At 49.0% G+C, this 27949-nt stretch overlaps 1 protein-coding gene across 4 annotated transcripts in view; it reads left to right on the forward strand.

The window, feature by feature from the left end:
• Window positions 1-27949, forward strand: part of LOC137524086 (NXPE family member 4-like) — a 405433-nt gene that overhangs the window by 357438 nt on the left and 20046 nt on the right. For all 4 annotated transcript variants that reach the window (XR_011022629.1, XR_011022628.1, XR_011022630.1 and 1 more), the window contains exons 4-5: window positions 4291-5030; window positions 22877-22938. Coding sequence is in view for 1 of the 4 variants with exons in the window: in XM_068243577.1 (XP_068099678.1) it covers window positions 4291-5030; window positions 22877-22938 (802 nt within the window). In the remaining 3 variants the exon portion in view is untranslated. The remainder of the gene's footprint in view (window positions 1-4290; window positions 5031-22876; window positions 22939-27949) is intronic.

The following is a 27949-nucleotide window of genomic DNA, read 5'->3' on the forward strand; positions in this document are numbered from 1 at the left end:
TTTACCTTCTGCTGCCACTCTGCCACCAGCTATTACGTCAAACAATAGCTGCTCGCCTACTCCTCCATTCCTCCTCCTGCTGCTGCTGTCTGTCTGTGTTTCCCACTGCCAGGGTACACAGAATTACCTTCTTCTGCTGCCACTCTGCCACCAGCTATTACGTCAAACAATAGCTATATTGGTTGCAAAACCAAAAACCAAAAAACCATAAAAAAAAAAAAAAGTTTTAATTTTTCTGAGGTGCCCGGGTTGAAAACTGTGTTGTCCCAGTTGTGTATTGGACACAATGTGGGCTGCACGACCGCTGTCTGGGACCTCCTGTTGTGTTTATTTACAGCCCTGGTATCACCGCTAGGTACCAGGGCTATTATGTCACGCTGCCTACCTGCTGCCACACTCACACTGCTCCTCCATACCTCCTCCTGCTGCTGCTGCTGCTGTCTGTCTGTGTTTCCCACTGCCAGGGTACACAGATGATTTACCTTCTGCTGCCACTCTGCCACCAGCTATTACGTCAAACAATAGCTGCTCGCCTACTCCTCCATTCCTCCTCCTGCTGCTGCTGTCTGTCTGTGTTTCCCACTGCCAGGGTACACAGAATTACCTTCTGCTGCCACTCTGCCACCAGCTATTACGTCAAACAATAGCTATATTGGTTGCAAAACCAAAAACCAAAAAACCATAAAAAAAAAAAAAAGGTTTAATTTTTCTGAGGTGCCCGGGTTGAAAACTGTGTTGTCCCAGTTGTGTATTGGACACAATGTGGGCTGCACGACCGCTGTCTGGGACCTCCTGTTGTGTTTATTTACAGCCCTGGTATCACCGCTAGGTACCAGGGCTATTATGTCACGCTGCCTACCTGCTGCCACACTCACACTGCTCCTCCATACCTCCTCCTGCTGCTGCTGCTGCTGTCTGTCTGTGTTTCCCACTGCCAGGGTACACAGATGATTTACCTTCTGCTGCCACTCTGCCACCAGCTATTACGTCAAACAATAGCTGCTCGCCTACTCCTCCATTCCTCCTCCTGCTGCTGCTGTCTGTCTGTGTTTCCCACTGCCAGGGTACACAGAATTACCTTCTGCTGCCACTCTGCCACCAGCTATTACGTCAAACAATAGCTATATTGGTTGCAAAACCAAAAACCAAAAAACCATAAAAAAAAAAAAAAGGTTTAATTTTTCTGAGGTGCCCGGGTTGAAAACTGTGTTGTCCCAGTTGTGTATTGGACACAATGTGGGCTGCACGACCGCTGTCTGGGACCTCCTGTTGTGTTTATTTACAGCCCTGGTATCACCGCTAGGTACCAGGGCTATTATGTCACGCTGCCTACCTGCTGCCACACTCACACTGCTCCTCCATACCTCCTCCTGCTGCTGCTGCTGTCTGTCTGTGTTTCCCACTGCCAGGGTACACAGATGATTTACCTTCTGCTGCCACTCTGCCACCAGCTATTACGTCAAACAATAGCTGCTCGCCTACTCCTCCATTCCTCCTCCTGCTGCTGCTGTCTGTCTGTGTTTCCCACTGCCAGGGTACACAGATGATTTACCTTCTGCTGCCACTCTGCCACCAGCTATTACGTCAAACAATAGCTGCTCGCCTACTCCTCCATTCCTCCTCCTGCTGCTGCTGTCTGTCTGTGTTTCCCACTGCCAGGGTACACAGAATTACCTTCTGCTGCCACTCTGCCACCAGCTATTACGTCAAACAATAGCTATATTGGTTGCAAAACCAAAACCAAACAAACCATTAAAAAAAAAAAAAAGGTTTAATTTTTCTGAGGTGCCCGGGTTGAAAACTGTGTTGTCCCAGTTGTGTATTGGACACAATGTGGGCTGCACGACCGCTGTCTGGGACCTCCTGTTGTGTTTATTTACAGCCCTGGTATCACCGCTAGGTACCAGGGCTATTATGTCACGGCGAGCTGCCTGCCTCATTGACTGCCTGCTGCCACACACTCATCCTCCTCCTCCTGCTGCTGAATTTACCTCCTGCTGTCTTTGTGTTTCCACTGCCAGGGAGCACATACAATGGCGCTTCCAACATGCATGCGCCCACCAGCTATTTGTTACGCTCAAAAATAGCTGCATTTCTTTAAAAAAAAAATTGAAAAGAGAAATACGTGAAGAAGAAGAAGACGATATTGAAAAGGAAGGAGAAGATGAAGATGAAGAAGAAGAAGAAGATGAAGAAGAAGATGATGAAGAAGAAGATGAAAAAGAAGAAGAAGATGAAGAAGATGAAGAAGAAGAAGATGAAGAAGAAGAAGAAGATGAAGAAGAAGAAGAAGAAGATGAAGAAGATGATGAAGAAGATGAAGAAGATGAAGAAGAAGAAGAAGAAGAAGAAGAAGAAGAAGATGAAGAAGAAGAAGAAGAAGAAGAAGAAGAAGAAGAAGAAGAAGAAGAAGAAGAAGAAGAAGAAGAAGAAGAAGAAGAAGAAGAAGAAGAAGAAGAAGAAGAAGAAGAAGAAGAAGAAGAAGAAGAAGAAGAAGAAGAAGAAGAAGAAGAAGAAGAAGAAGAAGAAGAAGAAGAAGAAGAAGAAGAAGATATAGAAGAAGAAGAAGAAGAAGAAGATATAGAAGAAGAAGAAGAAGAAGAAGATATAGAAGAAGAAGAAGAAGAAGATATAGAAGAAGAAGAAGATATAGAAGAAGAAGAAGAAGAAGATATAGAAGAAGAAAGATAAAGAAGAAGAAGAACAAGTATATACAGTAACACTACTGAACAAAATTAAGGACACAACTTCTCTTTCCACATTTTTTTTTAAAGGAACATCCCCACATAATCACTTGCTGTTGTTACTTGGAAAAAAAGAGGTTTCTTGCATCATTCACCCTCAAAACAAGTGTTGGAAGCTATTTAAGGCCAATTCGAATAGTCAGCTCGAATAGTTAGCTCGAATACCGACTCGAATAGTGAGCTCGAAGTCCGAGGTCGAATCGAATAGTAAAAATTATTCGACTCGAATATTCGACTGACCTCGAATAATTTACTATTCGAATTCGACCAAACTCGAATTTTAAAAAGGGGTATTTGAGCATCACTAGCCAACACTACCTAGCCTCAGTGGCCGCACCAGCTGCAATTTTTTTGGGGCACAAAAGGGGAACAATGGCTTGCTGATGTGGCCCATTTGGGTGATCAAAATCAACGTTTTTATGGCAAGCTTTAAATATTTTTTGCCTAACTCAGGTGATAGAATTAAGGCTAACTACCATAGTTCAGCAATGATAGGAACCAAATGTAAACATCACAAACAGAACTCAGAGGCTTTTGGGCAGAGGAGAATGTCCTGATGAAGATGCTGTTATGGAAGAAACCTTACCTACAGATGTACTTGGCTAGTTGGCTGGCATGCTTTAATCCTTACTTGCTAGCGCGCTGCTCCTGTGTGGACAGATCACAGACAAATCATTCCAGCCCCCAGCCTGTGTCTTACGACTCTGCAAGCAAGGGGAGGGGGAAGAGGCAGGAGGGAGAGAAACACTGTGTTTGTGATTCCTTATCTTGGTAGCTAAGCGTTGATGGAGACTAGAGTTTGTATTTTGCTGACAGGAAGTTTTGCAGCAGGATAATATAAAAGAAAAAAATGTAAGCTTTCAGCTATTCCTGTTGACTGACAATGTTAGAACAAACTATCAGAAGAAGAAAGAGAGGTTTTTTTTTTGTTGTTGTTTTTTTTGCAAAGGGATCTTGCAAGGATTGTGAGGTATTTATGGCAAATAGATAGGATGTTGGTTTACTTAATGCCTACATAGACTCAGGCTGACATGGAGAGTTTTTTACAAACCCTATCCTGTTCAATGCACGCTGCTGGGGCCTGGGAACAGTTAACTGTATGTTACTGAGCGGGGGGGGGGGGGGGGGGGGGGGGGGGTGGCACAGTGATTCCTAGGGTGGCCAGGGCCCCAGCGTGCCCCAGTGTAGTGCCACCGCTGCCTAACTTGGCTGTGCAACTCTAGTGCAAATTAACTTCTGTTAGAGGAGCAAATATCGCGTGTGGCCACCATTAGACTGTCACACTATTTGATGCAGGAGAAGATGCATGTAGTGGTGCTTGTAAGTGCAAATAACTACCTGACACCGATAGAATCTGTACAATCGTTATTATAACGGCTGTATCATTCTTGTAATGTATATATAACTCAAGAGAATGATGGCGTTTTATATTTGACTAAAATTCCATCTTATATTAAAACTCTGGTTGTAGAACAAAATTTGCCTGCTGGTTGAAGACCATAAATTTTTATACTATAACGTTCATTTATATCACTTAATGTTGCAGGAAACTTTGATAAATTTACTCCGAAACTGCCATGGACCAGCCAAAGAGGTTAAAGAGGGCTTTCCAGTGAGCAAAGGGGCACCAAAACCCCCGGCCAAAACAGAGCTCCAGATAAAAATAGATGCACTTTATGAAAAAATTCAAAAACTTATCCCCAATGCCCCCTTCAACGTTTTCAACAGGACCACCAGTGGTAAAAACAGCAATGTTTTCATAGTCAATCCTAAGAAGACGTATTGTGTTGGAGAAGACTTGGTGGTCCAACTAGATATGTACGATCACTTGGGAAATAGGAAAACCTACGGAGGAGACTTCATCAGACCCAGGCTTGTCTCCCCAGAGCTTGGAGCAACTGTCTCCGGAAGGGTGGAAGACTTCAACAATGGCTCTTATCATGTCCACTTCCCATTGTACTGGTCTGGAAAAGTCAAATTCTCGATCTTGTTATTTCATCCCAGCGAGGGAGTAGCGGCCCTCTGGAGATCCAGACACTCTGGTCCGGGAGTTATTGGATTTCAAGGAAAGTTTGAAAAGTTTGGAAAGACCATGATAACGCCATGTGGGTTTCAGCTTGACAAGAAAGGAGGGGAAGAACTTTGTGAGTACGTTGATCCAGTCTACGAAGAGGCTTTCTACTGTTACAAGGTTCCCAACTTCACTTGTGAGAGCTTGAACGAAATGAGGGGATATGATCTGCGCGCATCTTACTTGAGTGCTGAGGAAAGGCAGATGTTCGAGAGGTATCACTTTTGTCTACTGCAATGATGATAACCAGGCATGGGCTGACGAGTAATTACGAGTGTCTAAGCACTCAAGTTAGTGATTTAAATGAGGCTTAATTGCCTCAAGTGTGTGGCGGGGAAATAAGGAGTTATTTACCCATAAGTCCGGGGTATATTGTGCGCTCCAAACAGCTTGCACGCGTCCTATTGGACACATTGCAAGCCTCACCACCGCGCACTCCCTCCTTCCGGCTTGAAGGAGTAAGTACGCATAGTGAGGCTTGCAACGCGTACAATAGGATGCATGCAAGCTGTTTGGAGCGCACAATATACCCCGGACTTATGGGTAAATAACCCCTTATTTCCCGCCGCACACCTGAGGCAATAAAGCCTCATTTAAATCACAAATTCAAGTGCTTAGACACTCGTAAGTACTCATGAGTCCATCACTGATGATAATGTGTTATTAATCCAGTCCAGGTGTTCCTGGCAACAATTGATGATGTTCCTGGCAACAATTGATGAGAGTATAAGTCAGACCATGTAGAGGCCACACTATATGGTCTTCTGATATTCTGCTACTCATACCCCTGTCATGACAGGGCCTTAAAGGTAACCTGAGATGGCGTGTGTGGGCCAATTTATACTTACCTGGGGCTTCCTCCAGCCCCATGAGGTTCTTGGGGTCCCTCGCCATTCTCTCTGGCCCCTCCGCTCTCTCTGAAATCCTCCCGATTATCCAGCCAGTCGTGGCCAGATGGGCTCTTCTGCGGACGCACCCCCCGTTGTGCTCCCGCAGCTGGGAGCTTTCTGTGCCTTTCCAGTAGTACTGCGCAGGCACAGAGCTTTCCTGGGCACCGGAGTATGGCAGGGGCAGGCACATGCAGAGGAGGGGGGGGGGCTCTGGGTACCCAAGCACCTCCCCTCTTTAAATTCCTATAAAAAATGAAGCTCCGCCTCCAGTCGCGACAGACTCTGCCCCTTCCCGCAAGATGCCCCGCTCACACCTGCATGAAGCTCCTCCCCATCTGGGACACTTTGGAGTAAAGAGGTGCCATACAGGAATCCTAGTGTAACCATCCCCACAGCTGTGTGGGAGCAGGTAAAATAGTGTCTCTTTGTCTGCAGTGACCCCTCCCTCCCCCAGCATTCACAGGTACCTCTCCCTCCACCTAGGACCCATACTGACCTCTCCCTCCCCAGCATTAGCACTGCAGTGATCCTGCCTTCCCCAGAACCCACACTGACCCCTCCCTCAGCACCTACATTGACTTTTCCCTCCCCCAGCAGCACCCTTCCTGTCCCCAGCAGCACCCATAGTGATTGACCTCCTCCAGCACCTAAACTGACCTCTCCCTCCCCCAGCACCCCCAATCACTTCCCCTTCCTGCAGCACCCACACTGACCTCTACTTTTTCCATCAGCCACCCCTTCCCCCCATAGCTGGCACTCAGTACACACGCTCACATGACCTCAAGTACCTGCACCCAGGCCTGACATTGCACCCAGTACTCACACCTGCACACAACCTCCACATGGCTTCCACTATCTGCACCAAGCACCCACTTAACCAGTACCCGCACACCCAAAGTATCTGCATTTAAAACTCATGTGATGCCTAAAGCCCACCCATAGCCATCACCCAGTACAGACATGGCGCCAAGTATTCGCACCCATGTCACACCCGGTACCTGCACCCAGCACCCACATCCAGTACATGCGCCCAGATCTCCCATGGCACTAAGTACTTGCAATCAACACCCGCAGGACACTCGATATCTACCCATAGCCAGAACCCACATGGCACCCAGCATCTGCATTCAGCACCCACATGACAACCAATACCCCTTAGCCAGAAACGAGGTTTGCTTTAAGCCACCGCGTGATTGGCTGGCTGCAGTGAAGAGGACCTGTATCGTCACCCGGAGCAGGTAATGCCACTCTGCACATACAGGGCCAGGGGACTTATCTACCATTCACCCTTGGATGGTAGTTACGACTCTGTACAGTAGGAAGTAAAAATCTGACAGGTTTTGGACTAGTCACACTCCTCATGAGGGGATACCAGTATTTCCTTTATTCTTCACAAACGCACTTCCTGGTAAAGATGCTGACCGACCCCCATACTTGCTAGCTCACCAATTTGGAAGTTGCACTGAGCAACTGATGCTAAATTGAGTGCTTTTGAAAATTAAGATTATCCCGAGAATCCCCTATGAGGAAATGGACTATTCCAAAATCAGTGAGATTTGTTACCATGCTACTGCAAGTGAAAGCGACATAGAAAAAAAGTAATTTATGGTGCATTGTACTTTGCAGCACATGGGCATTTTATATGCATTTTACATTTTACAGTTTTTCCTGCTAGTGGTCCTTGAAGGATATGATTCCTACTTCAGCCCATTTTCATGTAACATTAGAATTGTCTATCAATCCAATTTTCTGATCAATTGATCTTCCCATCTGGTTCTTCCATGGAGGGGAAAATGAAATGCGATCGGATTAAACTATAAAAATTAATCCTAAATTTGGATCAACGGAACGATCGATGGAGTGGTCCTTCCGCGTCATTCAACACCATTATGATACATGATCCGATCACACTGCCAATCGTCCAGGAGATTGTGTGGTTAAAGCGGTATTCAACTCTGACATAATATTCAATAAAAATGTGTTTTCCCACTTTTTATATCCCATACAATTATCCTATTTGCTTTTGTGCCAAAGTATTATTATTCATTTAGAAATTATAAGTTCCCAAAGTACAGTTTTAGTTGCTCTGAAAGCTGCCATTGCATTTTATTCATAACTGGTGTATTATATATTGTAATGTACCCAGCGATGATTTCTGAGCAGTGTATCAGTTCTGGACACATCAGAAGAAGTTTCTGCACACTCAGGGAATGTTTACATTCTGCTACAATTAAAGGGGCACTATGGCGAAAACTTTTAAAATGTAAAATATGTGCAAACATATACAAATAAGAACTACGTTTTTTTCCAGAGTAAAATGAGCCATAAATTACTTTTCTCCTCTGTTGCTGTCACTTACAGTAGCTAGTAGAAATCTGACAGAAGCAACAGGTTTTGGACTAGTCTATCTCTTCATGGGGGATTCTCAGGGATTTATTTATTTTCAAAAGCACTTAGTGAATGTCAGTTGCTCTGTCCAACTGCCAAAAAACTGTGTAGCGAGCAGGGAAGCTGGCCAGCATCATTGTTTTTTAATCCTTTTTAGAGAATATCTTTATAATGAATAAAAGCCTTGCTGAGAATCCCCCATGAAGAGATGGACTAGTCCAAAACCTGTCACTTCTGTCAGATTTCTAGTACCTACTGAAAGTGACAGCAACATAGCAGAAAAGTAATTTATGGCTCATTTTATTCTGGAAAAATGTACTTCTTATTTGTCTATATTTGCATATATTTTTAATTTTACAGTTAATGTTATCACCAGTTCAGATGCGGATCTCCCTGCAGGGAGCTTTCTATTGAAAACGTAAGTCCTGTGTTTTGAACCCCTTGGATGCTGTTCTGCTAAAAATAAAATGTGCTCATATGTACCACTAGAGGGAGCACTTCACTTATTTCTGAGAGAGAACTTCTGGTCCTCATTTGGCTGTTGCATGCTCTGTAGAGAATTACATCGGTTGGACAAAATAATGGAAACACATAAGATTTTGGCATCATTATCTTTGAACATATTTTAAGCAATCAAAACTTGACATATGTTACATTTTTTGTTTATTATTTTTGTTATTTGATATGTTTAATTAAAATAATTGTTGCAGATATTTAAACCAATGTTGGTTATAATTTATAAAAATGGCAGATCTCTCAGACTCTCAAAGAGGCCAGATTGTTGGTGCTCGTATGGCAGGCGCTACTGTAACAGAAACTGCCCGAATGCTTGGCATTTCAAGAGGTACTGTCTCAAAAGTAATGACTGCCTTTGAAAGAGAAGGAAAAACGTCCTCAGCAAAGCACAGTTGTGGCCGAAAGTCGAAGTTGTCTGAGAGAGACCGTCGGACTCTTAATCGAATTGTTAGAAAAGCTTGCAAGACCACGGCTCCTAAAATCACTGAGCTGAATGAACATCTACAGAACCCAATTTCCACAAAAACTGTTCGTCGGGAGCTGCAAAAATCTGGATTTCACGGAAGAACAGCAATTAGAAAACCTCTGCTCTCAAAGACAAATGTTTCAAAGCATTTAGAGTGGTGTAGAAATCACCAGAATTGGCCCCTCAAGCAGTGGAAAAATGTGATTTTCTCTGACGACTAATCATCGTTTACCTTATTTCCGACCTCCGGCCGAGTGTACGTTTAGAGACAGCCGTAAGAAGAATTTCATCCAGACTGCCTTCTCCCAACTGTAAAACATGGCGGGGGTTCTGTGATGATCTGGGGTGCTATTTCTTGGAAATCCGCCGGGCCAATGATTTCCCTTCATATGAGAATTAACAGCTGAGACTATTTAGGAATTTTGGGCGACCAAGTTCATCCTATGGTTCAAGAACGGATTCCGGAGGGGAATGCCATCTTTCAAGATGATAATGCCCCAATCCACACAGCTAGAATTGTTAAAGAATGGCACAAGGAACATTCTAATGAATTTGAGCATCTCATCTGGCCACCACAATCCCCAGACCTCAACATTATTGAGCATTTATGGTCGTTATTAGAGATTCAAGTAAGAAGTCGATTTCCGCTGCCATCGTCTCTAAAAGAACTGGAGGGTGTTCTAACTGAAGAATGGGCTAAAATTCCTTTGGAAACAATTCACAATTTTTATGAATCATTACCTCTGAGAATTGAGGCTGTAATTGCCGCAAAAGGTGGACCTACACTATATTATAATAGATTTTGTTGATTTTCAAGGTGTTTCCATTATTTTGTCCAACCCCTGTATATTAGGAGTCTGAAGGGGAAAATACAACCCCCCCCCCCCCCAGAAACTCATCTATAGAGAGAGAGGGCTCTGGATCCTATAGAGCAGGGGTCTCAAACTCGCGGCCCGCGGTCCATTTGCGGCCCTCGTTACAATATTTTGTGGCCCTCGCCGGCAAAAGCTTCCTTATAGTTTGCTTCAGTGCTCCCAAGTAATCTGCCGCATCCCCGCCACCAAACGAGGGCTGCAGAGCAGTGGTGCTCACCGCCAGGTCGTGATCACGCTTACGCGTGGATTCACGACCATTTTGACGCATTCCGCCTCGGACACGAAAATCCGTGAATAGATTTTCAACCACGAAAATCTGCTTCGTCTACGCGTGAATGCGGACAGAAATCCGCATTCACGCTCGTGAAACCCGGTGCTGAAGTCGTGGTTTGCGGAAATGCGTCAAACTATGCGGAAGTGACACATTGCAGGCCAATCAGAGTGCCCCAGCCAGGCCCTAGCAACCAATCACAGGAGGGGAGCTATGCCCTCCCCTCCTGAATATAAAGCGGCGGCCATGATGGAAAAGCTCTGTCCTTGCTAGACTGTGGTGCTGAGAGGATTATCTCCAGGCCATTGTTGTTTGAGCAAGTGCATTTATTGTGTTAAAAACAAAGCGTTTTTTTTTGCTAACACTGCTCTTATACTGTTCACAGTTAGCTAGTCAGTGAGTGATTGCTGTAGTTAGTTGTAGTCAGTGTAGTGTAGTGGGAGTGTGGGAGTCTAGTGATTATTTAACTGTGTGTAGTGCTGTGCAGGCAGGTTCAGTGCTGCAGTGTAGTGGGAGTGGGGATTATCTGTGTGTAGAGTGCATGCAGGCAGGTTAGTGCAGCTGCAGTGTTCACTTGTATTTTCCAGTGACAGTTATACACTTGTACTATTTGCAGGCAGCCAGTCACACCGCCGGCGCCGCCACTCTCTGCCAGCGCTGTTCATTCATTCTGTCAGTGACCTTGTGCCGTGCCCAGTGCCCACTGCTCGCTCGCTCGCTGGCATATGAGCATCTCATTACACAGTGTGACATCCTTGTGTGCCCACTGCATCCTTCAGTGACCTAGTTGTATATCCAGTGCCCACTGCTGTGCCCACTGCATCCTTCAGTGACCTTGTACTGTGGCCACTGCATCCTTCAGTGACCTAGTTGTATATCCAGTGCCCACTGCTGTGCCCACTGCATCCTTCAGTGACCTTGTACTGTGCCCACTGCATCCTTCAGTGACCTTGTACTGTGCCCACTGCATCCTTCAGTGACCTTGTACTGTGCCCACTGCATCCTTCAGTGACCTAGTTGTATATCCAATGCCCACTGCTGTGCCCACTGCATCCTTCAGTGACCTTGTACTGTGGCCACTGCATCCTTCAGTGACCTAGTTGTATATCCAGTGCCCACTGCTGTGCCCACTGCATCCCTTCAGTGACCTTGTACTGTGGCCACTGCATCTTTCAGTGACCTAGTTGTATATCCAGTGCCCACTGCTGTGCCCACTGCATCCTTCAGTGACCTTGTACTGTGGCCACTGCATCCTTCAGTGACCTTGTACTGTGCCCACTGCATCCTTCAGTGACCTTGTACTGTGCCCACTGCATCCAGTGATTCATTACTAGCAACATGTCTGGCAGGGTTTCGCAGGGTGAGAGGAAAGGGAGTTCAATTGCCTCAGCCACTTCTGGGACTGCTCCACGTCCAGGGAGAGGACGCCCAGCTGTACGTGGTCGTGATGCAGCAGAAAAGGGGGCAGCAAAGCCTGGGCCGAGTCAGCGGACGCCATTGTCCAAATATTTTAAAGTTTCTGGTCCCCGTGTGGTGGTTGAGCAAATGGAACCTGACGTACTCATGGACATCATGACTTCCTCCCAGACCTCTACTGTGAGCACCACTCCAAGCAGTAGCAGCAGCAGCCAACATCCCACGCTTGTTGTGACATCCACCCCAGCACCCACTGGTCAGCAGCCCTCCCAGGATGACAGCGTTCTGTCCCTCAGTCCGGCATCTGGGAACCTGCTGATGCAAGAAGCTCAGGACTTACTGGGGACTGATGTGGCAGAGATTGAGATCGGGCCACAATCACAAGCGTTGTTGAGTTCTGGTGATGAAGAAGAGGGGTCTGTGTCTGGGGATGTAGGGACAGAAGAGGAGGCGGGGGAGTCAGAGGAAGAGCTGGATTATGATGATGCTGCTGATGATGACGACGTTGTGGACCCTAACTATGTGCAGCCTGCTGAGTCCGTGGAAGAATGGTCAGAGCAGGATGACGAGTCACCTCGGCCTAGGCAAGGATATCACCATATGTCAGGCAGGGGCAGGGGCATCGGCAGCAGTGGGCGTGGAGGAAGTAGACAGGACACTGCTTCAGCCGGCACCACCACCATGCAACCCCCGGCAACTACTACCACACATTGCTCCGCTGCACCCTCTGCTAGTGGGGGCCGCAGTAAATTAAAGTCACCAGTGTGGGATTGCTTTGAGGAATGTACTGATGACAAAAGGTATGCGGTGTGCAGGTTATGCAGCAAAAGATTGAGCCGTGGGAAAAGTCTGAGCAAGATGGGTACCTCATCCCTCCAGGGCCACCTGAGAAGCCGCCACTGCCGCGAGTATGCGGACTTTAAGAGGAAGCAGGCACTGCTGGCAGGGGTTCCTGACAGCAGAAGGCCCACCAGCGCAGCAGCATCCTCCCTCCCTCAGGGTCGTGAATCCCCCACAGCAGCAGCAGTAGTAGCACGCAAGCGCTCTTCCACCTCGGCTGCTCAGGACACAGACATTGAGGCTGGCATCCAGTGTTCGTCTCTCTCCTCTGTCTCCCCTGCATCCCAGCGTCGTCAGACCCTGCTGAGCGACACCTTTCAGGGTCTGACCAAGCCTCTGCCTCCAAGCCACAGGCGGATCCGCAAACTAAATGGCTTGCTGGCCCGGGCCATGGCATCACAGCTGCTTCCCTACTCCCTGGTGCAGGAGGGGAGCGCCATGCGGACGCTGCTCCAATTTGGCATCCCCGAGTGGCAAGCCCCAAGTCGCCACTATTTCAGCAGGAGCGCGAACCCAGCACTCCACAAGTTTGCGGTGAAAAACGTGGCCCGTTCCCTGGACTACTCTGTGGGCAAGCGGGTCCACGTGACCATGGACTCGTGGAGTAGCAGATTTGGGACAGGTCGCTACCTGTCTTTTACGACCCACTGGGTGACACTGATGGAAGGGAGGGAGGACAAGAGCGCATCAGCCCAGCTAGTGGTGCCACCACGCGGGATCAGGGGGGATGCAGAAGGGTCCTGTTACGACACTCCCTCAGCACCCGGAAAGCAAGCCCGCCTCGGCAGCAGCAGCGCCAAGCCTCGGCACTGCCAAGCCCTTTTAAAATTGGTGACCCTGGGGAAGGAGAGGCTTACGGCCACCAACGTCCTGGCCGCCCTCAGGAAGCAGGAGCGGAGGTGGCTGACCCCCAGAGGCCTGGAAGTGGGGTATGTGGCAGCCGATAACGGGGCCAACCTGGTGGCAGCAGTGCAGCAGGGAAACCTCCAGCACATCCCCTGCTTGGCCCACGTGCTCAATCTTGTGGTGCAGCGCTTCTTTCGCACCTACCAGGGGATGAGCGAGCTGCTGCAGGATGCCCGGGCGGTGGTACGCTTTTTCCGCCTGTCAGCCACTGCCTCTGCACTCTTGTCCACCTTACAGCAGCAGTATGGAAGGCCACAACACCGGCTGATCATTGACATGCCAGTTCGCTGGAATTCGACTCTGGCCATGTTGGAGCGGCTGTGTCAGCACAGGCTGGCTCTTAGGGCCTACATGCTAGACCCAAGTGTCCCCAGCAACCAGCAAGTCCCCATGATTACTGCCACTCAGTGGACACTGATGCAGCAAGTATGCCTGGTGCTGAGTCCCTTCCTGGAGGCAACCAAGATGGTCAGTGAGGAGCGGGCCTCTGTGTGCCAGTGGGTGCCCTTGGTTTGTCTACTGGAGCAGGCAATGGACAATTTAATTGAGCGTGGGGATGAAGCCCTGAGGCAGTTGGAAGAACAGGAGCAGATGGCAGCACAGTCCAGCTCAGAGGAGGGCTCACAGCAGGTAGTGGAAGAGTTGGAGGTCCCTAACCTGAATGAGGAGGAGGAGGAGGAGCAGAGTGCAGCAGGCGTTGTACGTGGATGGCGGTTTGAGGAGGACAACGACATGGCACAGGAAGAGGACAGGCTTGCGTTATGGGACAATGGCGAGGACGAGGAAGATCTTGCTGGCAGGGCCCACTTGTTTCCCATGGCTGTGCACATGTTGCGCTGCCTTCGCAGGGATCCCCGGGTGATCCAGATGCGTTCAAGGGAGGACATCTGGATTACCTTGATGCTTGATCCCCGTCTGAAGGGGAAGCTGGGAGACTTAATGACGCCATCCACCACCGAGCAACGCACAAGGGAGTTGAAGGAGGCCCTTGTGCGCAGACTACTGGAAGCATTCCCCCAGCCTTCCACCCCCACTGTAACTGCTCTGCCAAGCCAGCAAGAGGTGCCTGCCATTGCCACTAGCAGCACAACAACAACCACCAGCAGCAGCAGCAGCAACTGGCGCCCCGGAGACCTGAAGAGCCTAAGCAAGAGCCTGTGTGCAGTGCAGCAGCCCAGAACAGAGGTGCCCGCCACAGCATCCACCACCAACCAGCACAAGCAACGACTGACCACCATGGTGTCTGACTATATGGGGTCATCCAGCGGGCTCAATGACACCGACAGCCCCGTGGACCCCTTGGAGTACTGGGTCAAGAGACTGGACATCTGGAGCGAGCTTTCCCAGTACGCCCTGGAACTCCTATCCTGCCCTCCTTCCAGTGTCCTCTCAGAGAGATGCTTTAGTGCGGCCGGTGGCGTAGTCACAGAGAAGCGCTCTCGGCTCTCCCACGCCTCGGTGGACAAACTCACCTTCCTGAAAATCAACCAGGCTTGGGTGGAAGGTGAGTTCCTGGCCCCTATTGTCGGACACAGGGGGACATGAAGTGGCTGCTGCATGTGCTGTTGTTAACTATGCCTGCCTTTATAAAGACATTTACTACCTGCCTAGTGCCTACCTTGGTTAATTTTTTGGTGTTATGGTACTACTACCAGTAAGTTGCCATGGTCCTCCTTCTGAGCTGCTGAACTGACCGCCCGCTTTGTCCTCCTGACTCAGTCGCTACTACACTCTGCGTTCACACTGCCCGGGTCGCAGGGTGCATTTAATTTTTTGGCCAGCACTATGACGCTGTGCTACTACTACTGTGCTGCTGCTGCTGAACTGACCGCCCGCTTTGTCCTCCTGACTCAGTCGCTACTACACTCTGCGTTCACACTGCCCGGGTCGCCGGGTGCATTTAATTTTTTGGCCAGCACTATGACACTGTGCTACTACTACTGTGCTGCTGCTGCTGAACTGACCGCCCGCTTTGTCCTCCTGACTCAGTCGCTACTACACTCTGCGTTCACACTGCCCGGGTCGCCGGGTGCATTTAATTTTTTGGCCAGCACTATGACGCTGTGCTACTACTACTGTGCTGCTGCTGCTGAACTGACCGCCCGCTTTGTCCTCCTGACTCAGTCGCTACTACACTCTGCGTTCACACTGCCCGGGTCGCCGGGTGCATTTAATTTTTTGGCCAGCACTATGACGCTGTGCTACTACTACTACCACCAGTATGTTGCCGTGGTCCTTCTGTGCTGCTGAACTGACCGCCTGCATAGTCCTTCTCCTGACTCAGTCGCTACCACCACTGCACTCTGTCCACTGACAACTCTGCTGCGATGTCATTGCTAATTGCTGCAAAAAAACCAAAAAAAAATTACAAAAACCTCTCTGGAGCCTTTTTGCCGTCAGCCACTCATCCTCCTCCAGCGGTACCTTCGCCGCCAAGTGCCATTGGAACTCGCCTTCACCTCTTTGACTGCTTAACGCGTATATCCCTTTTTAAAACCACTTATTACCAATTAATAGCCCCATTTAAAGTGTTGATTTCACTTTAAAATCCATTTTCTCTAGAAAAAAAATTTTGGGGGGAATTTTTTATGTTGAAGTTATGTTGCCCCTTATCACCTCGATAATCCAGGGCCGGATTACCGACCAGGCAACAAAAGCAGTCGCTTGGGGCCCCATTCAGAGTCAAAGGGGCCCCATCAGCACATAAACCAGCCCTTGCCATCCTGTCAGGGACTCTGAGCAGTGCAGTAACTATGGAAAGATGCATATCATTTTAAAGCTCTCTTTCTCCTCTTTCCAATGATATATAAACGGCTGCTCTATGCCTTTTAGTTTTCGATATTTTCGCAATCAAAATCGCGGCCACAGGACGACTTTTCTCCAAAGTCAGCGGTGGCTTGATGGTATAATGGTTAAAGGGACTCTGAGCAGTGCAGTAACTATGGAAAGATTCATATCATTTTAAAGCTCTCTTTCTCCTCTTTCCAATGATATATAAACAGCTGCTCTATCCCTTTTAGTTTTCGATATTTTCGCGATCGAAATCACGGCCACAGGACGACTTTTCTCCAAAGTCAGCGGTGGCTTGATGGTGTAATGGTTAAAGGGACTCTGAGCAGTGCAGTAACTATGGAAAGAATCATATCATTTTAAAGCTCTCTTTCTCCTGTTTCCAATGATATATAAACAGCTGCTCTATGCCTTTTAGTTTTCGATATTTTCGCGATCGAAATCACGGCCACAGGACGACTTTTCTCCAAAGTCAGCGGTGGCTGGATGGTATAATGGTTAAAGGGACTCTGAGCAGTGCAGTAACTATGGAAAGATGCATATCATTTTAAAGCTCTCTTTCTCCTCTTTCCAATGATATACAAACGGCTGCTCTATGCCTTTTAGTTTTTGATGTTTTCGCGATCGAAATCGCGGCCACAGGACGACTTTTCTCCAAAGTCAGCGGTGGCTTGATGGTATAATGGTTAAAGGGACTCTGAGCAGTGCAGTAACTATGGAAAGATTCATATCATTTTAAAGCTCTCTTTCTGCTCTTTCCAATGATATATAAACGGCTGCTCTATGCCTTTTAGTTTTTGATATTTTTGCGATCCAAATCACGGCCACAGGACGACTTTTCTCCAAAGTTGGCAGCTCGATTCAGCACAATGCAATGAAATATAAGGAACCCAGGGGGATATAATTACAAACATCATGCTGGTAGGTGTGAGGATGTAATGAATTAGTTGTGGGTATGCTTAAAGGCATATCCACAGGCACTGCTTGGAGTCCCTTTAAGGGCTCTGCCGCTGACACAGAAGACCAGGGTTCGAATCTCAGCTCTGCCTGTTCAGTAAGCCAGCACCTATTCAGTAGGAGACCGTAGGCAAGTCTCTTTAACACTGCTACTGCCTATAGGGCGCGTCCTAGTGGCTGCAGCTCTGGCGCTTTGAGTCCACCAGGAGAAAAGCGCGATATAAATGTTATTTGTCTTGTCTTGTCAAATGATGCCGTGCGCTGCTGATTGTCTTCAGAGCCAGGCTCTCCTCCTAGGTCCCCCTCCTGCTACTGTGCGCTCTGCCGCTGCCCACTCTACCCTACCTTCCCACAGAGAACCACAGCTGCAGCAAGAATGATAGCAGCAGATGGCAAACGCTCACTCACCTATCCATGATCCAAGCGATAGAGATCCCGTCATCTGAAACCCATCTGTCTCTTCTACAGTGCAGCCGCTCGCTCTGAACTTCCTGATTCTCAGATCAGACAGGAAGTAGGAAGTAGTAATAGTAGTAGTAACAGAGCGGCAGCACTCTAGAGGAGACAGATGGGCTCCGGATGACGGGACCTCTATTGCTTGGATCGCAATAGGTGAATGTGATTCATCTGGTGCTGTCATTCTCCCCCACTGCGGCTGCCTTCTCTGCTGGACTATCGTATTCACTGGGATGGAGGCTGCGTGGTGGCTGTCTAGTTTGGGAGGAAATCGGTTGTTCGGTGGTGGTTATGTAATTCTGTCTGGGGAACGGCTTCCGGTTTGGCGGTGTCCAGAGCTTTCTGCTATTGCCAGGCTGGAGATGCAGGGGGAAAGTGCTGCTGCTGTGATATCTGGCGTCCTCTTCACAGGGGTGCCCCAGCCGCTGAGTGCAAATGTCCCAGCCATTCATCTCTCACTCTGCATTTTGCTGCTGCTATTCCCTGCATTGTGCACCCACAGAGGAAAGCGTGCTGTTGCCCATAGCAACCAGTAGCTCGGCTGCCCGGTGTGTGCGGCATATTGCTGTGCAGCTGCATCTTCTGATTCTATTACGACATGATGGGGGGGGGCCCAAATCAGTTACTTTGCTTAGGGCCCCATTTAGCCTTAATCCGGCTCTGCGATAATCCATGCTATTTGGGGGACTGTAGCATGTATGGGGGCTTTGTTATTAACGTTAAAAGAAAATCCGCCTCCGGGCGTGAATCCGCGCGTGATTACGCCATTCACGGGAAAAAATCCGCGTGGTTGCGTGGACGCGGACGAAAATCTGCATGCGGCGGGGCCGAATGCGGATTTTTTTTTGCAACCACGCGGATTTCCGAATTCGTGGATGATGCACATCCGAGCATCACTGCTGCAGAGCCCCCAAATCGCCCGTGGGGCAATCCGCCGGCATTTCCTGGAAGGGGCAGAGCTTTCAGCTTCAGCTCTGCCCCTCCTGACGTCAATCGCCGCACGGATCGCCGCCTCTCCCCAGACTCATCCTGACTTTGCCTCCTGCGGCCCCCAGATAAATTGAGTTTGAGACCCCTGTTATAGAGTCTTCCAGTTCCTCTCACAGTCCACTCGTTCCAGGGCTGTCCCCTTGTTCCAATCTGCTTCTGAGAGATGCTTCAGAAGTCTTCAGGAGCCAGAGTGCCCCCAAATACAGGTGGCTCAGTACTGCGCACAACACTGTACACAGGTCCGGATTTACCGCACAGGAACCTACAGGCACAGATGTCCTGGCACCCAAGACTTGCCAAACTGCACCGCAAATATGCCGGCTGGCTCCGCTGTCATGTCTCCCTTACTTCTCTTACCCATCATAGGTAGCTACAGGTGCATCTTAGTATTACAAAGCTAGAGGTACCCTCAGTATTAAAGAAAACCTGTAACTAGAAAATCTGCACTCCAGTCTGGGATTAGTCACAGTTTCTCGGCAAGTGACAGGCAGCAGCTCCCTCCCCCCTCAGCCTCACACACTGCTTCAGACAGGGCCGGCCCTAGACTTTTTGCCGCCTGAGGCAAATTTCAGAGAAAATTGCTGACGCCACCGCCCCCCCCCCCCCCCCCCCTCCGCCAAGCCGGAGGGGTAGCGGGCAGGTCGGGGGTATTGGGCCTAGCGGTGAGGAGGGGGTTCGGGCGGGGAGGATTCACCTTTCCCACGTTCCAGCATGCGCTCCACTGACGTCACTTCCTGCATCGCCGTCCACTTATAATACAGTGGGCGGAGATGCAGGAAGTGACGTCAGTGGAGCGCACGGTGGAACGCGGAAAGGGTGAGTCCTCCCCGCCCGTGCCTCTTACTATCGGGCAGCGGCTGCTTCGTAATTACAGCTATAGGGGAGCGCAGATCGAGGGGACCCTGGCGAGGGAGGAGGGGTCCGACCCCCCTTCCCACCGCTAGGCCCAATACCCCCGTCCTGCCCGCTACCCCTCCGGCTCGGCGGCCGGCCCCCCCGCACCCACAGACGGGCGGGTGCCGCCCCTAGAAGTTTGCCGCCTGAGGCAAATGTTTCACCCCGCCTCATGAGCGGGCCGACCCTGGCTTCAGATAAGCTGAAACTGAGAGCAGGGACGAGAGGGCCTGGAGGGGGCGTGCAGGGGGCGTGCATAACTTGTCCCTATCATAGCAGAGGCAGTGCATTCCTCCCTGGGTCGACAAAGCTTGACAAAGAAAAGAAGATTAGATATATTACAGAGACAGTGCAACTAGAAAAGGCTGCAGTAATTCAGACCACATTAGAACAAGTATAGGAACTTATAGGATAGAAGAAATAAGGCTGAACATTTTGTTACAGAGTCTCTTTAAAGAGAACCTAAACTGAAAATTAAAAGTCAAAATATACATACACACGTCATACTTACCTCCTGTGTAGTCCCTTCATCAATCTCTTTCTCCTTTCCTGCATCCCATTTGTCCACTGTGATCAATGGAATTCTCAGTTCTCCATATTGAAAATGGCCATTACACCATAACAGCTTCCTGGTCAGCACACTGTTCCAACTGTCATATCGCCCACTTGAGCCATAGGGAAACATGGACATTACCTCTCACATTCAGTTCTAACTGACAGCAAATGGTGTATTTCAGTTGTGACAAATATATTGACAGAACTGTAAGGGATCACTGTAAGAAGAATATGGTGAGCTTCTGAGAGGAACTGGCGGTGAGGTTAGTATGTAATATTCATTTGCAGCTACGTCATGTGTTTATTTTAAATAATTTTACTCACTTCATGTTCCCTTTAAAGTAATAAGTGAACCTGAATCAAATAAAATGATTATAAATAAATACACGATGTACCTGCAAATAAATATTACATATTTACCTCACCTTCAGTTCCTCTCAGAAGGTCACCATTTTCTTCTTACAACGATTCCTTCCAGTTCTGATAAGATTTTGTCTGAAATATATCAGTTGCTGTCAGTTATTATATGTCAGTTATAACTGAAAGGAAAACTGATGTGCAAGGTAATGTCCATGTTTCCCGATGGCTCAAGAGGACGATGTTACAATTAAAAGGACAACTGTAGCAAGAGGGATATGAAGGCTGCCATATTTATTTCCTTTTACACAATACCAGTTGCCTGGCAGCCCTGCTGACCCTCTACCTCTAATACTTTTAGCCATAGCCCCTGAACAAGCATGCAGCAGATCAGGTGTTTCTGACATTATTGTCAGATCTGACAAGATTAGCTGCATGCTTGTTTCTGGTGTGTGATTCAGACACTACTGCAGCCAAAGAGATCAACGGACTGCCAGGCAACTGGTATTGTTTAACAGGAAATAAATATGGCAGCCTCCATATATCTCATACTGTACTTCTCACTTCAAGTGTCCTTTAAAGGGACTCCGAGCAGTGCAGAAACTATGGGAAGATGCATATCATTTTAAAGCTCTCTTTCTCCTCTTTCCAATGATATATAAACCGCCACCCTACGCCTTTTAATTTTCGCTATTTTCGCGATTGAAATTGCTGAGGCCGCAATTTCAATCACGAAAATAGAGAAAACTAAAAGGCGTAGGGTGACAATTTAGGTGTCCCTAGAAAGAGGAGAAAGAGAGCTTTAAAATGATATCCATCTTTCCATAGTTACCTTGTATTACACAGGGCGACTTTTTCTGCTGAATGGAGCTGCTGACACTGGGGAAAGTGTCGCCCTGTGTAATACAAGTAACTATGGAAAGATGGATATCATTTTAAAGCTCTCTTTCTCCTCTTTCTAGGGACACCTAAATTGTCACCCTACACCTTTTAGTTTTCTCTATCTTCACATTTGAAATCGCGGCCGCTGCAATTTCAATCGCGAAAATAGTGAAAACTAGAAGGCGTAGGGCGGCGGTTTATATATCATTGGAAAGAGGAGAAAGAGAGCTTTAAAATGATATGCATCTTTCCATAGTTTCTGCACTGCTCGGAGTCCCTTTAAAGGGACACCTAAGTCAAACAAAAAAAAATGAGTTTTACTCACCTGGGGCTTCCAATAGCCCCCTGCAGCTGTCCGGTGCCCTCGCCATCTCCCTCCGATCCTCCTGGCCCCGCCGGCAGCCACTTCCTGTTTCGGTGACAGGAGCTGACAGGCTGGGGACGCGAGTGATTCTTCGCATTCCTGACCACAATAGCGCCATCTATGCTGCTATAGCATATATCATATACCGTATAGTAGCATAGAGGGTGCTAATGTGTCTGGGAACGCGAAGAATCACTCGCGTCCCCGGCCTGTCAGCTCCTGTCACCGAAACAGGAAGTGGCTGCCGGCGGGGCCAGGAGGATCGGAGGGAGATGGCAAGGGCACCGGACAGCTGCAGGGGGCTATTGGAAGCCCCAGGTGAGTTGAGTAAATCTCATTTTTTTTTTTGTTTGACTTAAGTGTCCCTTTAACAGTGTGCTGACTCACAAGCTGTTTTTTTTTTAATGAAGGATAGAGAATTCCATTGATCACCTTGGACAAACGGGACGCAGGAGCGGAGAAAGTGATTGGTGAGCAGACTACACGGGAGGTAAGTATGACCTGTTTAGTTCAGGTTTGCTTTAAGAGTCATTGATTGTTGGGGGTGTTAGGTGGAGATATGAGAAAATCTGGAATTCCACTTTAAGGGGGAACAGCCGTGAAAAAAACATAATGAATAAAATTGCTTATTTTTTACAATATTCATTTATAGATTATTTAGCAAGTGTTTGCCCATTGTAAAATATCTCCTCTCCCTGATTTACATTCTGAAATGTATCATTTGATGGTAGTGACCTCTTTAGTCCCGCCAGGTGGTCTGTACGGAATGTTCGTTACTGAGCGTTCTATGCACAGGTTATATATTGCTTGCTTGGCAGTTGGAAAAAGCTGTTATTTCCCACAATGCATCGAGGTTCACAGACAGGAAACTGTCAGGACCATGGTAGTGACATCACACTGTGGGCGGGGTTTCATCACAATATCAGCCATACAGACCCCTCCTGATGATTTATTTGAGAAAAGATAGAGATTTCTCATGAGAAAGGGGGTATCAGTTACTAATTGGGATGAATTTCAATCAGAGTAGGTTAGAGTTCCTCTTTCACAATGTCCAGGTCACACTGCTGCTGCGTTCTGATGTCACGTTCCTGCCCTTTCTATCAGACTATCATCTTATGACCATTAATAATAACTCAGTATCAGTTCCATTGGCAGCTCAGACATGTTTGATTGCTCCGCCCTGGTGACACGCCCCTTTGCTGTGCATGTTCCTTGCTGTTTACTATTATTATATGATTGTTCTTAAAGGTCAAATGTCGCCGTGGAAATCCCCCAGAAGGCCGAGCCCGTAACCGTCTCCAGATGTACCAGTGAGTGGAAATATTTACTTTATGTCACTGCTGAAGATGTTAAAGGACACCCGAGGCGAAAATAAACAATTGTATTTATCTTCCTTCTCCTAAAAATTACTTTTTAAGATATTCCACGATTTCATTTTGTTTAAATCTACTTTTGAAGTTTTAACTGTTTTATTGTTTTTGCTCAATGACACATTCATTGAAGTATACCAGAGCTAAAATCTATGAGCTATTGACCCTTTTTTTATCTCTTTCTTGCTCTCAGAAGCCATTTTCTGCTAGGAAAGTGTTTTATAGTTGGAATTTCTTATCAGTGAGGGTCACACTGAAGTCACTTCCTGTCTGAGTCAGGAGTGAGTCAGCCACTTACATACCTGATATTTAACTCTTTCAGGCAGAGAAAGAAAAAAAAAGGAACACAGCCTAGCTATTTGTGTGCTAGACACTGTACATACACATGTCTATCGCATCATGTGACGTCACCTCGCGTATCCTATAATAAAACAAATACTCCAATCTTCATGTCATCGTCTGTATTTTAAAGGCAATAATTTTAATTTCGGGGTCAGTTGTGCAGTTGTTAATAAAAAGAACTGCAGAAGGAGCACTGGAAGGAAGTTGTCTGCTGGGAATCTGCACTTCTGTTGCTGTATCCCCTCCCCTCATTCTCTCACCTTCTCCAGGTTCCAGGGAAGCGTGCGCATCCACTCACTACACACTTCTCGCTCCAGTGACGGACATCTTGATTGCTTCACATTGCGTGTAATCATGTGACAGAGGAAGAGATGCTGGGCACTAGAGTGAGAGGTCAGCGGTGAGTGGATGAATGCACGTCGCTGGAGCCCGGAAGAGGTGAGAGAAGCACTGCTGTGCCTGATATTTTGTATACTGGGGTGGGGGAACACAGCAGTGAGTGGATGGATGGACGTAGCTGGAGCCTGGAGGAGGTGAGAGAAGCACTGCTAGTGCTGTGCAGGGATGCTCAGCAGAGCTCGAATATTCGAGTAGCTCGAATAGTCGAGCTCTTTTTCAGCTATTCGAGCTTGGTATTCGAGCTCGAATAGCTGCAGCTATTCGAATGGGCTATTCGAGTGAACTCGAATATCTCATTCACTATTCGCGCTATTCGAGCAAACAGCGCTATTCGAGCTCGAATACCGAGCTCGAATAGCGTCATAGCCCAGATTGATGTCCTTAGAGCCAATCAGAGGGCTCCCAGGCCCTCTGACGGCAGCCAATCACAGAGGGGGACCCTGGCCAGCCCCTACCCTATAAATAGCGGCCGCCATGTTCTGTTTTTCCGCCCTTGCTTGACTTGTACAGAGAGAGATCTGCTCCTTTGTGCTTTGGCTTAGCAAGTGCTCTATAGTGGTCAATTACCTAGCGTTTTTGCTCACATACACCTGCTATATACACCTATATTGTTGTTAGCTAGATAGAGATTGTATTTTAGTTAGTAGCTTGTGTGTTACATAGAGACAGCTGCTGCTGCAGGCAAGCTTACACAGCTTTAGGCCTCAGGGCCTTGCCTGTGTGGGCAGCTGTCCTCCGTTAGTTTATTTCTCATCTATACCAGTGTTTGTGCTGTGTATTCTACCCTGTCTTGTCCTTTACTACTGAGTGATTATTGTATTTTGTAGTTATACTGTACTAGGGACACTCACTGTCACTGTTCATAGCTCCTGCGTGTGTGTGTGCGTGCACTGTCTGTAGTGTATACAGTACACACTCTATTTCCTTCACTGAATCATCTGATTACTACTGATTATTGTATTTTCTAGTTGTACTTACTGTACTAGGGACACTCAGTCACTGTTCATAGGCTAGCTCCTGCGTGTGTGTGTGTGTGTGTGCACTGTCTGTAGTACACACACTCTATTTCCTTCTACTGAATCTGATTACTTCTGATTATTGTATTTTCTAGTTGTACTAGTGTACTAGGGGACACACTCACTGTTCACTGTTCACACTTACTGATTACTGATTTTTGTATTTTGTATTTGTACTGTACTAGTAATCACTTAGCGATCTAATCACTTAGTGATTAGTGCACCTCACCCACCAACCCACTCCAATAAAGTACCCCACTTTTTCACCCGCCCTTTTAAAAAACTTTTTTGTTTACGCCAAAAACATCTAAGATGTCTGGAAGTGGCAGCCAGCGCGGTTTGGGCAAGGGGAAGGGCAGCAAGGGTATCAGGAGGAGAGGGAGCAGCATTGTGGCAAGCCGCTCCACCATGCACAGTTCCGCAGCAGCAGCAGCTGCGTCAGTGGCTAACATTCCGCCTATAGCCACTGGCCGTGGACGCCTTGGGCACCCAGCAGGAGCATCTGCAACTCACGCTGAAGAGACACAGCAGCAGCGTGTAGTACCTGCTCCTATTTTCCTCCAGCCGGGTCGGAAACGTCCCATTGAGGAAAAGGATGCAGCCACTGTGATGCAACTGATGACGGAGGATGAGCAGCCCGCCATCAGCTCTGCATCCGAGGCCTCCACCCTCACCACCACCACCCCTGTTCGCAGCAGCCGCCCAGCAGGGCCTGGGGAGGAGGCCAGTTCACCGTCACTCGCCGACCTGTCATTCAGCAGTCTTTTGACCCCAGGCTTCATAAGTAAATTGTCTGCTGTTGTTGGCGATCTTGAGGAGGAGATGCTGATGGGCACTTTGGGGGAGGAGGGATTGGACAGCAAGACTGTGGCGACAGTCAAGCAGCCCATCCATGCATCAGGAGAGGAGTTTGGGGGTCATCATCCCAGCAGGACATGTTTCAGGAGGGGGAGGATGATGATGATGATGACAGGGTGACAGACAAAGACTGGGTGCCACCAGCTCCTGGGGATGTCATCATCAGCAGCTCTGAGGAGGAGGAGGAGGAGGATGTGCTTGTGGGCCTTGCAAGGAGGCGCATCATTGCAAGCATTGGCAGCAGTAGGCAGGTCCCACAGCCTGCTGGTGTCTCAGGCTCAGCAGCAGCAGCAGCAGCATCTGCCAGTACCACCACCAGCAGCACCCAAGTCTCCCCCCCCCCCCTAACCACCACAGGGAGAAAGGCAGCAGCGGCTCCAGTCCGTAGGGGGTTTTTCACGTCACCAATCTGGCAATTTTTCACCATGCCCACAGTTCACAGCAAGTACGCCACTTGCAACCACTGTCAGCGGAAGTTGAGCAGAGGTGCAGACCCCTTAAAGTTCAGCACCAGCTCTCTTATCAACCATCTTGCTGCTAAACATTACCACCAGCATGAGGAGTTCAAGAGGCTGAAGGCATCTGGTGCTGACAGTGGCACCACACCCAGCACTGCACAGCCTTCAGCAGCAGAAGCAGCAACAGCAGCCACCCGCCCTCCTGCTCCTCCAGCACCACCAGCAGAAGTGTGGAAACGCACTGCTCCTCCCCCCTCTGCAACTCCTGCCGCTGACACTGAGGCCTGTTCTGGCAGCCAGTCCTCAGTGCCCTTCTCTGCTGTCTCCGCTGATTCCCATGCTAGCAAAAGGCGACGCCAGAGCCTTTTGAGCGAGTCCTTCCAGGGGGTGGTTAGGGCTCTGCCTCCCAGCAGGCGTGTGCGGCAGCTGAACGGCTTGCTGGCACGGGCCATGTGCTCCCAACTCCTGCCGTACACGCTCGTGCAGGAGGGGAGCGACATGCGTGCGCTGCTTGCTTGTGCAGCCCCAGACTGGCAGCTCCCCAGCAGACACTTCTTCGCCCGCCAGGTCATGCCTGAACTGCACCGCTTTGTCATGGCCAATGTGGAGCGAGGGCTGGAGCACGCAGTTGGTGAAAGGGTCCACGTCACCATGGACTCCTGGAGCAGCCGCTTCGGGACAGGCCGCTACCTGTCCTTCACTGTCCACTGGGTCAGCTTGGTGGAAGGGGGTGAGGATGGGAGAACAGCAGCGGGCACAGCAGCAGCAGCAACACAGTGGGTGGTGCCACCCCGCAGGGTCAGGGGAACTGCAGCAGGTTCCTCCGATCCTCTGCCATCCTCCGGCACACCTGGCCAAACCCCCCGCCTCAGCAGCAGCGTGAAGCCACGCCACTGCCAAGCGCTGCTGCAGTTGGTCAGCCTTGGGAAGACCAAACTGACGGCAACCCATGTGTTGGCCAAACTCCAGGAGCAGGAGAGGATTTGGCTGACCCCCAGAGGCCTCAGAGTCGGAGAGGTGGTGGCCGACAATGGGGCCAATCTGGTTGCCGCAATAGACAGGGGAAACCTGACCCACATCCCCTGTCTTGCCCACGTGCTGAACCTGGTGGTGCAGAAGTTCTTGCGCACCTACCAGGGGATGGGCGAACTGCTGGAAACGGCAAGGAATGTTGTGCGTCACTTCCGGCGCTCGGCTGCAGCCTCTGCGAGCCTGGAAGGCGTGCAAAAGGAGCTGGAGCTGCCACGCCATCGGCGATGTTGGAGCGTCTGGTTGAACAGAAGCACGCTGTCAACCAGTACCTTGCCCTGGCCACTGTTTCCGCCGCTCAGAGAAGGGACAAGACCAGCAACATCCCGTCCATCGTCCCCGATGATGACTGGAGGCACATGCAGCAGGTGTGCTTAGTGCTGGCTCCCTTTCTGCAGGCCACAAACATGGTGAGCAGGGACCATGCTATGGTCTGCGAGTGGGTGCCCCTGGTTTGTCTGCTGAACAGGGCCCTCGATGCTTTGCTGGAACAGGGAGCGGCAGCCTTGGACCAGCAGGAGCGGCATGCAGCTGCACAGTCCACCTCTGAGGGGGAGGAGGAGGACTTGGTGGAGGTCCCTGACCTTGCTGCTGATGAGGGGGATCAGCACAGCGCAGCTGAGTTGGTGCAGGGGTGGAGAGAGGATGAGGCGGCAGAGGAGAAGGATGAGGACAGCACTGCCGCCGATGTGCCAGCAGACGTGGCCCGCCTCTTCCCAATGGCAGCGCACATGCTGGCGTGCCTGCGCAGGGACCCCAGAGTGATCCAGATGAAGCAGAGGGAGGAGATCTGGATCAGCATGATGTTGGACCCGCGCCTCAAGGGGAAGTTGAGCCAGTTCCTGCCTC

This window comes from Hyperolius riggenbachi, chromosome 7 (assembly GCF_040937935.1).
Source record: "Hyperolius riggenbachi isolate aHypRig1 chromosome 7, aHypRig1.pri, whole genome shotgun sequence".
Taxonomy (NCBI): Eukaryota; Metazoa; Chordata; class Amphibia; order Anura; family Hyperoliidae; genus Hyperolius; species Hyperolius riggenbachi.